The sequence below is a fragment of the Heterodontus francisci genome, chromosome 27 (genome assembly GCF_036365525.1).
Source record: "Heterodontus francisci isolate sHetFra1 chromosome 27, sHetFra1.hap1, whole genome shotgun sequence".
In the NCBI taxonomy this organism is placed as follows: Eukaryota; Metazoa; Chordata; class Chondrichthyes; order Heterodontiformes; family Heterodontidae; genus Heterodontus; species Heterodontus francisci.
The window spans coordinates 48,298,332-48,311,442 of NC_090397.1; the positions used below are offsets into that span (position 1 = coordinate 48,298,332).

General features: G+C 47.7%; 1 protein-coding gene across 2 annotated transcripts in view; it reads left to right on the plus strand.

Moving 5' to 3' along the window:
• The window catches only part of flncb (filamin C, gamma b (actin binding protein 280)), a 59,162-nt gene that overhangs the window by 24,263 nt on the left and 21,788 nt on the right, over positions 1-13,111 (plus strand). For both annotated transcript variants that reach the window (XM_068059318.1, XM_068059319.1), the window contains exons 18-27: positions 60-177; positions 1,861-2,123; positions 3,370-3,967; positions 4,370-4,543; positions 6,575-6,737; positions 7,433-7,593; positions 8,552-8,719; positions 9,029-9,152; positions 11,620-11,776; positions 12,315-12,504. In XM_068059318.1, coding sequence (XP_067915419.1) covers positions 60-177; positions 1,861-2,123; positions 3,370-3,967; positions 4,370-4,543; positions 6,575-6,737; positions 7,433-7,593; positions 8,552-8,719; positions 9,029-9,152; positions 11,620-11,776; positions 12,315-12,504 — 2,116 coding nt within the window. The remainder of the gene's footprint in view (positions 1-59; positions 178-1,860; positions 2,124-3,369; positions 3,968-4,369; positions 4,544-6,574; positions 6,738-7,432; positions 7,594-8,551; positions 8,720-9,028; positions 9,153-11,619; positions 11,777-12,314; positions 12,505-13,111) is intronic.

A 13,111-nucleotide genomic window follows, 5' to 3' on the forward strand; every position in this document is an offset into this window, starting at 1 on the left:
TGCAATGTAGTTTGCAAGTATGGTCTTTCTCTAACCAATGGCCTGTGGCCTTGTTGCAGGGTAACCTGATGGTGACAGTGACCTATGGGGGCGACCAGGTTCCAAAGAGTCCATTCACCGTGAGCGTGGCTCCGCCTCTCGATCTGAACAAGGTCAAAGTTCAGGGACTGAACAACAGTAAGATCATTAAATCTTTGTAAATACCTCAGCTGTCAGCCTCTGAAACCCTTGGTTGTACATTGGCCTGGGAGCATGAAGCATGGTGTGGCCCCCAAGCAGCCTCTGCTGTAGCTCCTCCCAGTACCCTGCCCCGCCCTGTTTAGTTTAGAGATACAGCACTGAAACAGGCCCTTCAGCCCACCGAGTCTGTGCCGACCATCAACCACCCATTTATACTAATCCTACACTAATCCCATATTCCTATCACATCCCCACCTGTCCCTATATATTTCCCTACCACCTACCTATACTAGGGGCAATTTATAATGGCCAATTAACCTATCAACCTGCAAGTCTTTGGCATGTGGGAGGAAACCGGAGCACCCGGAGGAAACCCACGCAGACACAGGGAGAACTTGCAAACTCCGCACAGGCAGTACCCAGAATCGAACCCGGGTCCCTGGAGCTGTGAGGCTGCGGTGCTAACCACTGTGCCACTGTGCCGCCCCATACTGGGTGTGTGGGCCTCTGTTCACTACCCTCCCCTCATCCCCCACCCCCAGGGCCCACACTGGATAGGTGGGTCCCTGTCCCCTCCTCCCCCTTGCACAACCTTCCACAGATTACTGCAATGGTGATGTCACCGTTTCTGTGAGTGGTGCTCAGGACTACACAGGCAGCTGTTGGGATGTAGATGATCTGATTGTTCCTTGAGATGCCATCTGAATGTGTTAAATGCTTCAGTGACTGTGTTGTGGTTAATGGGGGTGGAATGTGAGTGGGGATTGTCTGCCACAGTGATTGAAAACAGTGTGCACATTGAGTGTTTAGTTCAACATTCTGTGTTCACCACGTGCTGGGGCTCGGAGGCAATGAGAGTAAAAGGTTGAATTCCACTTCTGGCAGGTAATTGCTTTGCATTAGAGCAGTGGCTGAACAGTGATATTGTTTGAAATCACTAATTTCTCACCTCAGCAGGTCAGTACTGAGTGTGGTGGATCCCCCAGCTCACTGTTCTTGCTTTGACCTTTTTGTTGTTTCGTCCCACCTCCTGTAATGTCATCCATCCCCGTCCCTATATCAGCTCATCAACTGCTGAAACCCTAACCCATGCCTTTGTTACCTCCTAGACGTGCTTATTCCAATGCTGTCCCGGCCGGCCTCCCATCTTCCACCCTCCATAATCTTGAGCTCATCCCAAACTCTGCTGTTGGTATCCTGACTTGCATCAAGCCCTGTTCACCCATCACCACACTGTTTGCTGACCTTTATTTTCTCCTGGTCTGGCAATGCCTCATTTAAAATTCTCTCCCTGTTTTCAAAACTCTCCATAGCCTCGCCCATCCCTATCTTTGTGGCCTCCTCCAGCCCCACAAACCACTGATCTCTGCATTCCTCCTGTTCTGGCTTCTTGCACATCCTCGATTTTTAATCGCTTCATCATTGCTGGCTATGCCTTCAGCTGCCAAGGCCCTTAGCCCTGGAACTCCCTCCCTAACCCCCTGTTCTTCTTTATCTCATTTTCCTCCTTTTTAAATTTTCTTTAAAGCCTACCTCTTTGACTATGTTTTTGATCATTTACCCTAATATCACTTTTTGTGGCTTGATGTCAAATTTTGTCTGGATACACTCCTGTGAAGCGCCTCAGGATAATTTGCCACATTAAAAATGCTATATAAATACAAGTTGTTGTTGTTGCAGAGGTTGACGTTGGGAAGGATCAGGAATTCAGCATCAACACTCGAGGTGCGGGGGGTCAGGGGAAGGTCGATGTGAAGATCACCTCTCCATCCCGCCGTCCCATCCCATGCAAGGTAGAGACGGATTCCACCAGTGATGTTCACTCAGTGAAGTACATGCCACCTGAGGAGGGGCCATACAAAGTGGACATCAGCTACGATGGGCACCCAGTACCTGGAAGCCCCTTCACAGTGGAGGGGGTCATGCCCCCTGACCCCACCAAGGTGAGCAAAGGTTGAAGATCAACAGGTGTCAGAGTACAGCAGCGAGAGGAGTGGGATCTGTCTTTCGCACTGGGTGAAACTGCAGCCCAATGCGCTATACACGACTCTTCATCCTTGGGAATGGGGACTGCATATTGTCCAGAGAGAGGACTGAGGACATCGCCCCACTCTCCGACGAGAGTCTCTCTCTTCACCCCACCGCCCCCAGAAAGCACTTTGCTCATTTCACATTGATCAGGCCCCAGCTCATTCTGAGGCTTCCAACTCTCCTTAAAAACTGTAAAACTGCATCATCAAAATGAATGATGAGAATTTCCTGTTCATTGCAAACTGGATTTGGGTAAAGAGGCTGGGCTATTCATTGAATCCCGAATCTATCGACACTTTCCCCCCCCTCTCCATCTGTTGACTATTTCTCCTGCCACCATCCATTGATTCCCAACCCCATTGCAGCATCCCAGTATTTGTTGTACAAGTCTCGTGACTGGACCTCAACCACCCTTTCCTGACCTCCTGGTGAGTTTGTCCATCACCCTGTGAAGACTGTGGAACCTGTGGAATAGATGTCAGCTGTGGTTCAGTGGGTAGCACTCTCCTGAGTTCGAAGGTCTTGTGTTCAAGATCCACTCCAAAGACTTGAACATATAATCCAGGCCAATACTCCCAGTGCAGCACTGAGGGAGTACCTCACTGTCAGAGAGGCAGTGCAGCACAGAGGGAGGGGCGGTACTGAGGGAGTGCTGCACTATCTGTGGTGCTGCCAGGTGAGAAGTTAAAGTGAGGCTTATCTGCCCTCTCAGGTGGACATAAAAGATCCCAGGTCACTATTTTGCAGGCAAGCAGGAGAATTCTCCCCAGTGTCCTGACCAATATATATCTCTTAACCATCATCACTAAAATAGTTTATCTCGTCGTTATCACGTTACACTTGCTGTGTGTAAATTGGTTGATGTGTTTCATATTACAACAGTGACGTCAGAAGTACTTTGTTGGATGCAAAGCATCTTTGCGCATCCAGAGGTTTTGAAAGGCACTACAGAAAGGCATGTTTTTTATGAAAAAGGATTAGAGAGGAGTCGAGCGCTCCAGAGATAATGGAGGGCTCTGGTAGGAAGCCGGGACTGTGGTGTTAGTGTGACCACACCTGGCCAAATATGAAAACACTGAGTCCATAAAGGCATTGATGAGAGACTCACAGCTGCGAGCTTTTATCTGAATGAAATGAACAATTTTGGTTGTATTTCAGGTTCGGGCCTATGGGCCAGGCCTCAAAGGCGGTGTGGTTGGAAAGGCAGCTCCCTTTGCCATTGATACCAAGGGTGCCGGCACTGGTGGTCTTGGTCTGACTGTGGAAGGTCCTTGTGAAGCCAAGATTGAGTGTCAGGATAATGGTGATGGTTCTTGCTCCGTTTCATACCTCCCAACAGAACCGGGCGAATATACAGTCAACATCCTGTTTGCTGATATCCATATCCCAGGATCCCCCTTCAAAGCGGACATCAAACCGATCTTTGACCCCAGCAAGGTAACAGCCAGTGGCCCGGGGCTGGAGCGCGGTAAAGTCGCTGAGGCGGCAACTTTCACAGTGGATTGTTCCAAGGCGGGGGAGGCTGAGCTAACCATCGAGATCATCTCAGAGTCTGGTGTGAAGGCTGAAGTCCACATTCAGAACAACCGCGACGGGACCTATACCATCACCTACATCCCACCATTCCACGGCATGTACACCATTACCATCAAGTACGGCGGGCATGCTGTGCCCAAATTCCCAGCTCGTGTGAGGGTCGATCCAGCCATCGACACCACAGGGGTGAAGGTGTTTGGACCAGGAGTGGAGCCTCGTGGTAAGGGATCAGTCAGTACATGTACACAACTGTCGCTGTCTCTTTAGATCGTTCAGGAAGAGCTCCCTGTGGGAGCAATGTCTGTCTGTGTCTGTTGGTCTGTCTGTCTAGACGATGTAACAACCAACCAATCACAGCATGAGGTTGGGAGCCATGTGTTAAAAGCAATTCTGCGTGAGTGTCTGAATCGCCAGATACCCACCAACACTCCTCACCGATTGACCAATCAGTGAGGAGTGTCTATCATTGTTCAAATAGTCGGTGGAAGGTAATGCATGCGGGCAATACTGGGATTGATTCTCTGTGTTCGGGACTGATTGGGGGAAGCTTATTCAAGGGCATCAGGATTATTGTTTTTGAGGGGTACTGAGAACACTGATCCCATCTCTACTGACATTCCAGGGGTGCTCCGGGAGGTCACGACCGAGTTTACTGTAGACTCTCAATCTCTTAACAAGACTGGTGGGAACCACATCAAAGTTCGTATCGTCACCCCATCTGGAGCCAAGACTGACAGTTACATCAAGGACAATGGTGATGGAACGTACCGTGTGGAGTACACAGCCTACGAAGACGGTAAGTGGCAATGGGGCTTTATCATTTACAAGTTTCTTTTTTTTTCATTTGTTCTTGGAATGCGAGCATTGTTGGCAAGGCCAGGATTTATTGCAGCTGCCATGCTGGTACCTAGGCCAGTGGGCACCCTGATCCCCAGTGAAGTAACTCTGGCTGCTTCTAATCACCACCAGCCTTTCACAAACATTTTTGACCTCAAGGGGAAAATTATGGTCAAAGTTATTTAGACTTGCTGGAAAGATTATTAGATCTCCATCACCCAGGACAGCCTCCACCCTGGGCACCATGCATACTGACTGCCTCCTATATCTGGCCATTCAGAGTTTGCTCTTGAAACCCATTGGCTGCTGTCTGATTCTAAAACATGTTGCTGCCCTCGCCTTCTTCCCTCCCGTGTCAGGTTGCCAAATTTCCTCTGTCCTATTCCCATCCATGAAACCGAGTGAAAGACACTGGGATTCTCCTTACATGCGAATTGGGAGCAGAAGTAGGCCATTTGGCCCCTCGAGCCTGCTCCGCCATTCAATAAGATCATGGCTGTTCTGTTTGTGTTTCCAATTCCAGACTGCCATCAATCCCAATACCTCTTAGATTCTTGTTAGGCAAGGGAATCATCTACCTCCGCCTAAAAAAATATTCAATGACCCCACCTCCACCACCTTCTGAGGCAGGAAGTTCCAAAGTCGCACAACCCTCTGAGAAAAAATTTCTCCTCATCTCCACCCTAAAAGGGCGTCCCCTAATTTTTAAACCGTGCTCCCTAGTTCTGGACTCTCTCAAGAGGAAACATCCTTTCCACATCCAAATTGTCAAGACCATTCAGGATCTTATATACTTCAATGAAGTCTCCCCTCACTCTTCTAAACTCCAGTGAAAACAAGCCCAATCTGTCCAACCTTTCCTCATAAGACAACCTACTCATTCCAGGTATCAATCTAGTAAACCTTCTCTGAACTGATTCCAACATATTTACATTGTTCCGTGCACACAGTATTTGAGATGTGGTCTCACCAATGGCCTGTATAACTGAAGCATAACATCCTTACTTTTATTTTCAATTCCTCTCTTTAATAAAGCGTAGCATTCCATTAGCCTTCTTTATTACCTGCTGTACCTGAATACTAACTTTTTGTGACTCCTGTACTGGAACACCTAGATCCCTCTGCACCTTGGAATTCTGCAGTCCCTCTCCATTTAAGTAATACTCTGGCTTTTTATTTTTCCTGCCAAAGTGAACAATTTCACATTTTCCCACACTATACTCCATCTGCCAGATTTTTGCCCACTCATTCAACCTACCTATATTGGTCCACAACCTCCTTATGTCCTCTTCACAACATACTTTCCTGTCTATCTTTGTGTCATCTGCAAATTTAGCTACCATGCCATCGCTCCCCTCATCTAAGACATTGATATAAATTATAAAAAGTTGAGGCCCCAGCACAGACCCCTGCGGGACTCTACTCATCACATCCTGCCATTCAGAAAAGGACCCATTTATGCATACTCTGTGCTTTCTGCCAGCCAGTCAATCTTCTATCCATGTTAATGTGTTACCCCCAACACCATGACCCTGAAAGCAGTCGTCATGAGGTCTCAAAGAAATGACTAGCAGAGTTATGCACAATCCCCTGACATGATCAGGGCTCCCCATGAATGGGTATTTCCCCAGCTCTGCTCACCCTTCCTTAATAGTCATTTACAGCACAGAAGGAGGCCATTTGGCCCATCAAGTCCATGCTGGCTCTCTACGAAGCTATACAGTCAGTCCCACTCCCCTGCTCAATCCCTGTAGCCCTGCAACTTTTATTTCCTTCAAGTGGCCATTCAATTTCCTTTTGAAGTCATTGACTCCAAATCAACTCTTGCCTTCCATTGGAGCAGCGACTGTGTTGCTGGAGCTTCCCCACAATCCATTCCCAGTCATGGTGCAGGAAGAGAGGCCCCTCCGTGGTAGGATCTTAATGTGACATTCAGAAACTGATCTGTGTATTGCTGCAAAGGGTTACCATTCCATGTTTATTCTTTCAGGAGTACATATGATTGAAGTTCTGTACGATGATGTCCCACTCCCCAAGAGTCCCTTCAGAGTCGGAGTCACGGAAGGCTGTGATCCAACCCGTGTTCGGGCCTATGGGCCAGGCCTGGAGGGAGGCCTAGTCAACAAACCCAACCGATTCACAGTGGAAACCAGGTGAGGTACAGCCTGAACCATCAGCTAGCACAGAATGTGAAACATACACTGGGGCCACCCACTTAATCTCCTCTGACAGCCCATGTACACTCTCCGCTATCATGGATTCCAGCCACCCATTTAATCTCCTGAAAATTTTGTATCATATTCCTGATCTCCAAAAGGAATCAAGGAAACCTCCCAAGTATTCACCCACTCTCATATCTCCATCATCCAGCTCTGGCATTTCCCCCCCACTGCCCCACCCACCCCATTGACCATCCCAGGAACTGTTGTCATGTGGAGTGTGGGACTCTCGGCCTGAACCGATCCCACTTAAGCACCAACCCCATTTATCCATCTCCTGTCTGAAGGATGAATCTGCTGAAGCTCAGTTCCTTTTGCTGTAGTCTGATCCACAATTGTCCTCTGTGGGGCAGAGGAACATTCTTGCGATCTCTTGCCTTACTTGATGCTGATCAATTCTGAGCCCGTGTCTGAGGACCAGGGGTTTCCCAGTGGAAATGGGTTGGAGGTGGGGAATGGGACTGATCACGAAGGGGCCACAAATTGGGGTTTGGTTGGCTGCCGTCTGTCCACTTAGCAAAGACTTGAGATTGTCGCCTGTCCTGATCTGTACCCTGACCCCCTCTTCCTTTTTTTTCTTTCCCTTTTTTTTCTCTCTCTTTCTTTCTTTCCCCTAACCCCTTACTCAGGGGTGCAGGCACCGGAGGCCTTGGACTGGCCATTGAGGGCCCTTCAGAAGCGAAAATGTCCTGCAAGGACAACAAGGATGGGAGCTGCAGTGTTGAGTACATCCCCTTCACCCCCGGAGACTATGACGTCAACATCACATTTGGAGGGCACCCCATTCCAGGTGAGCAAACCCGCCTTGGCCCAACTCTGCTCAGAGAGCCCCTGAGTCCCAGTGCTAAGTAGAACCAGCCCACTCACTGACTCATCAGAGACTCCGAGGCAAGTCTCTAGACAGCCATGCCTCGCGTCCACTTGCGCTTGTTTACCCTCCCTCTTCCCCCACCCCCCTTCTGTCTCTCGCCCTTGCCCCCATCCTGCCAGCCCACCTCTTTCTTATTTAATTCTCTGCCTCCCCAAGGTGAAACATTAAGGCCTGTTAAAAACCTAAGAAGTAGGAGTAGGTCGGATGGCCCCTTGAGCTTGCTTTTTTTTATTCAATAAGATCATTGCTGGTTTTCTACATCAACTCCACTTTCCTGTCCTATCCCCATATCCCCTGGTTACTTTAGTGTCCAAAACTCCAGGCTTCTCAGCCTTGAATATACTGAATGACAGAATATCCATGGCCCTCTGAGGTAGAAAATTCCAAATATTCACAAATCTGAATGGAAAAGAATTCTCCTCATCTCAGTCCTAAATGACAGACCCCTTTGTCCTGAAACTGTGACCCCCTAGTTTTGGGAAACAGCCTCTCAATATCTTTAATCAAACCCTTTAAAATTTTATATGTTTCAATGAGATCCCTTCTCATTCTTCTTAACTCCAGAGAATCAGGTCCATTCTGTTCAATCTCTGCTCATAGGACAGCTGTCTCATCCCGGGTATCAATCTAGTCAACCTTACTTGCACTTGCTCGAAGGCAAGATTATCCTTCCTTAATTAAAGAGACCAAAACTGTACTCTACTCCAGGTGTGGTCTCACCAAAGCCCTATATAATTGCAGCAGTTGTTGGTATAAAGCAGCAGCCTTGGTTTGGGCATCTCCTCTTGGGAGGGATATGTGTTGGGAACCCTCTGCGCTGTGTGTAGATTGTGGGGTGTGATTTGGACAAGGTGTGATGTGTGTTTTCTGTTGACAGGAAGTGCGTTCCGTGTGCCAGTGAAAGATCTGGTCGATCCGAGCAAGGTGAAGTGCACAGGCCCTGGGCTGGGCACTGGGGTACGAGCACACGTACCTCAGACTTTCACTGTTGATTGCAGCAAGGCTGGGCTGGCACCACTCAAGGTGCTGATCCTCGGGCCTACAGGTAGGTCTAATCTGGCCGTTCTAGACCACATGGGTCGCTTGTGGGGTTTGCTGGGAAACTGAGGCTGTTTGTGTCAAAATTAAAGCCTGCAGGTCATGACCTGTGGAGGATGAGGGGTGGGAGAAGGAGTGGGGAGAGGGTGCATAGTATTGTGACCTGTGCGAGTTGTGGGAAAATGTGTGCTGTGTGGGAAGCGTTAGGAGCTATTAGGGGTGGTGGGTTGTTTATGCCAGAACTGCTGGAGGGGTGGTAAGGGTGGATGGCTTGATTGTTGTTCGGTCAACTGTGGCTCTCCTACGTCCGGTCCAGGTGTATCAGAGCCCGCAAAGGTTATTGACAATGGAGATGGGAAGCACACTGTTCACTACACGCCCGCCACGGACGGTCCTTTCACCGTCTCCGTCAAATACGCTGACCAGGAGGTTCCTCGCAGGTGAGCAACAACAATTTCTATTTATTTATATAGTGCCTTTAATGTAATAAAATATCCCAAGGCACTTTACAGGAGTATTATAAAACAAAGTATGACTCTGAGCCATAAAAGGAGATATTAGGTCAGATGACCAAAAGCTTGGTCAAAGAGGTAGATTTTAAGAAGTGTCTTAAAGGAGGAAAGTGAGGTGGAGAGGTGTACGGAAGGTATTCCAGAGCTTGGGGCCTAGGGAGCTGAAGGCACGGCCGACATTGGTGGAGCAATTAAAATCAGGGATGCACAAGAGGCCAGAATTAGAGGAGCACAGGTATCTTGGGGGGCTGGAGAAGATTAGAGATGGGGAGAGGTGAGCCCATGGAGGGATTTGGAAACAAGGATGAGAATTTTAAAATCAAAATGTTGCTTGACTGGGAGCCAATGTAGGTCAGCGAGCGCAGGGGTGATAGGGGAACGGGACTTGGTGTGAGTGGAGAGTAGAATGTGGGAGACCAGCCAGGAGTGCGTTGGAAAAGTCAATTTCGGAGTTACTGAAGGCATGAATGAGGGTTTCAGCAGCAGATGAGCTGAGACAGGCAATGTTGTGGAGGTGGAAATAGGCGGTCTTAGTGATGGCACGAATATGAGGTCAGATGTGATACCAAGGTTGCGAGCAGACTGGCTTAATCTCAGACTGTTGCTGGGGAGAGGATCGGAGTCAGTAGCAAGGGAACGGAGTTTGGAGCGGGGACCGAAAACAATCGGAATGGAAATAGCAGGAGTAGGCCGTTCAGCCTGTTGAGCTTGCTCCACCATTCAAACAGATCATGGCTGATCATCTACTTCTACGCCATTTTTCCCCACTATCCCCATATCCCTTGATGCCATTAGTATCCAGAATTCTATCAATTTCTGTCTTAAACATACTCAATGATTTGTGCTTCCACAGTCCTGGGATAAAGAATTCCAAAGATTCACCACCCTCTCAGTGAAGAAATTCCTCCTCATCTCACTCTTAATAGGAACAACAGAAATAAATAAATAATGGCTTCAGTGTTCCCAATAATTAATCGGAGGAAATTTTTGCTCGTCCAGTATTGGATGTTGGATAAGATCATGGAATATTGCATCATTGAGAGCCTCAGGCTAAATCTTTATAAGTCACTGGTTAGGTCCCAGCTGGAGTATTGTGTGCAATTCTGGGCACCACACTTTAGGAAGGACTTCAAGGCTTTGGAGAGGGTGCAGAGGAGCTTTACTCGAATGGCAATACAAAAGCAAAATACTATGGATGCTGGAGATCTGAAATAAAAACAGAAATTGCTAGAAATTTTCAGCAGGTTTGGCAGCATATGTGGAGAGAAAAGCAGAGTTAACGTTTCAAGTTGACCACCTTTCATCAGACTTCTTCATACGAGCCTCCTCCCACCCCTCTTCATCTAACCCCATCAACCTACCCTTCTACCTCCTTATATATTTGTCTAGCTTCCCCTTAAATGCATCTATGGTACTCACCACATCCACTTCTTTTGGTAGTGAGTTCCACATTTTCACCTCTCCTGAGTAAAGAAGTTTCTCTTGAATTCCCTATTGGATTTATTATTGACTATCTTATATTAATGGCCCCCAATTCTCTCTGCTTTGATCATCCTATCAAACTCTTCCATAATCTTAAAGACCTCTATCATGTCACTCTTCAGCCTCTCTTTTCTAGAGAAAAGATCCCCAGCCTGTTCAGTCTTTCCTGATGGGAATAACTTCTCAGTTCTGGTATCATTTCTAGTAAATCTTTTTGCACCTTCTCCAGTGCTTCTGTATCCTTTTTATAACAGAGACCAGAACTGTTCACAGTACTTCCAAGTGTGGGCGAACCAAGGTTCTAAACAACTTTCACATAACTTTTCTCTTTTTAATTCATTTTTTCTAGAAATGATCCCCAGTGCTTTGCTTGATTCATTTTTTATGACTATATTAACATTGACACTTTTAGAGATTTGTGTATCCATACTCGTAGATCCCTTTGTTCCATCTACCTGATTTAGATACTTATTTTCCAAGGAATATGTGGCCTCCTTATTCTTCCTACCAAAATGTACCACCTCACACTTATAACTTATGCTCTGTATATCCAAGTCCAGGTCACCTGGGGAACACCACTCAGTACTTCCCTCCAGTCTGGAAAGCAGCTGTTCAGCACTACTCTCTGCTTTTTGTCTCTTAGCCAAATTCGTATCCACACTGCCACTATATCCCTTTTAATCCCATCGGCTTCAATTTTGCAAACAGGTCTATTATGTGGTATTTTATCAAACGCCTTTTGAAAGTCCATATGCACATCAACCACACTAGCCTCATCAACCCTCTGCGTTACTTCATCAAAGAACTTGATCAAATTAGTGAAGCATGATTTGACTTTGACATGTCCGTGCTGGCTTTAATTTATTAACTTGTATTTTTTCAAGTGCCAATTTAATTTTTGCTCATTTCTCAGTCCCTTCAAGATCAAGGTTCTGCCAACTCATGATGCTAGCAAGGTGCGAGCAAGTGGACCGGGACTCAATGCCTCGGGAGTGCCAGCCAGTCTCCCAGTCGAATTCACCATCGATGCCAGGGACGCTGGGGAAGGACTGCTTACCGTGCAGATAATTGTAAGTCTGGATCATGTCTCCTATTGTGTCCAGGTCAAAACCTGCTCCTCCCCCACACTCCACTGGTGGCAGCGTAATCCGATATCCTCAGTGCTGCTGAACCAATGGAGAGTTCCCAACAACCATTGGTGTTCAGTAAGGAATGGCTACAGTGTAAACGTGTGGCCTGCTGGGCCCACATTGGCTTGTTTGCTGAAACTTTATGTTCTAACAGTGTGATCTGAGATAGCAGGGCTGACTCTCAGACTGCCTGTGTGATCAGCCTGGTAACAGCCATTCATTCAGCTGATGCCCCTGACCTGACAGAGAGCTTATTTTGATGCAAAATATAAACAATTGGATCGTAGGATCTGGGTTATCTGATTGGCTATGGAAAGTCTTGTGTATCTCTGTCATTGGTTGAGGCTCCTCCAAGGACCTTGGTGAGTGGTGTGAGGATGGAAACTTGAGCTGTGTGCAAGTCCAGATCCTACTGATGATGGGCTAAGGCCCATACCCTGTGCAGCTTGATGTCAGTAACAGTGACTCATCCTTTCAGGATCCTGAAGGAAAACCGAAAAAGGCAAATATCCGCGATAATGGAGATGGGACGTACACGGTGTCCTATGTTCCAGACATGACTGGACACTACACTATCACCATCAAGTATGGAGGTGATGAAATCCCCTACTCACCATATCGAATTCACGCTATACCAACTGGAGATGCCAGCAAATGTCTGGTAACAGGTACGATCAGTGCTTACCTCCATCTCTGAATGTCTGAACTGGCAGGGGTTGAAATAAATAAATTTTGCCCAGCCCAGTAGGGGCTCCTCTCTCTGGTACAGAGACTCTGATCCAGCAATCAGCTGCAGGAATCTGGTGAGGGAAAGTTGGAAAAGGAGGTCCAGGTCGATCCCCGGAAAGCCAGGGAATTTGGGGTTCTCTGGAAGAGATGTGGGCTGGGGGGTGCTGTAGGCTGGGGTGGGGGAGGAGTGCGCTTTGGTTCTTCACAGTTCACGCTCCCTCCTTTTTTTTTTTCTTCTCTCCTCTCTTTTCCCCCACCGCTCACCCACCCACCCACCCACCCACATGGTTACCTTGCCAACAGGGAGTGCAGCCGCTCTGGAACTGTTAACACTTGCAAAAATGAGCATGCAGCGAGATTGCAACAGTTATCAAAGCCACCGCTGGCCAACCTTTGACCCCTGAAATGCTGGCCAACTGAGGGCTATCAGTTGAAGTGTTGGGGGGTGGTGGAGTTTGGGAGTACATATTTCTGGGGAAACACCACCTGTTGCATCTGAATCCTCTGTCTCCTAACTCCCAACCAAATACAATTAGAGGGTCAGGG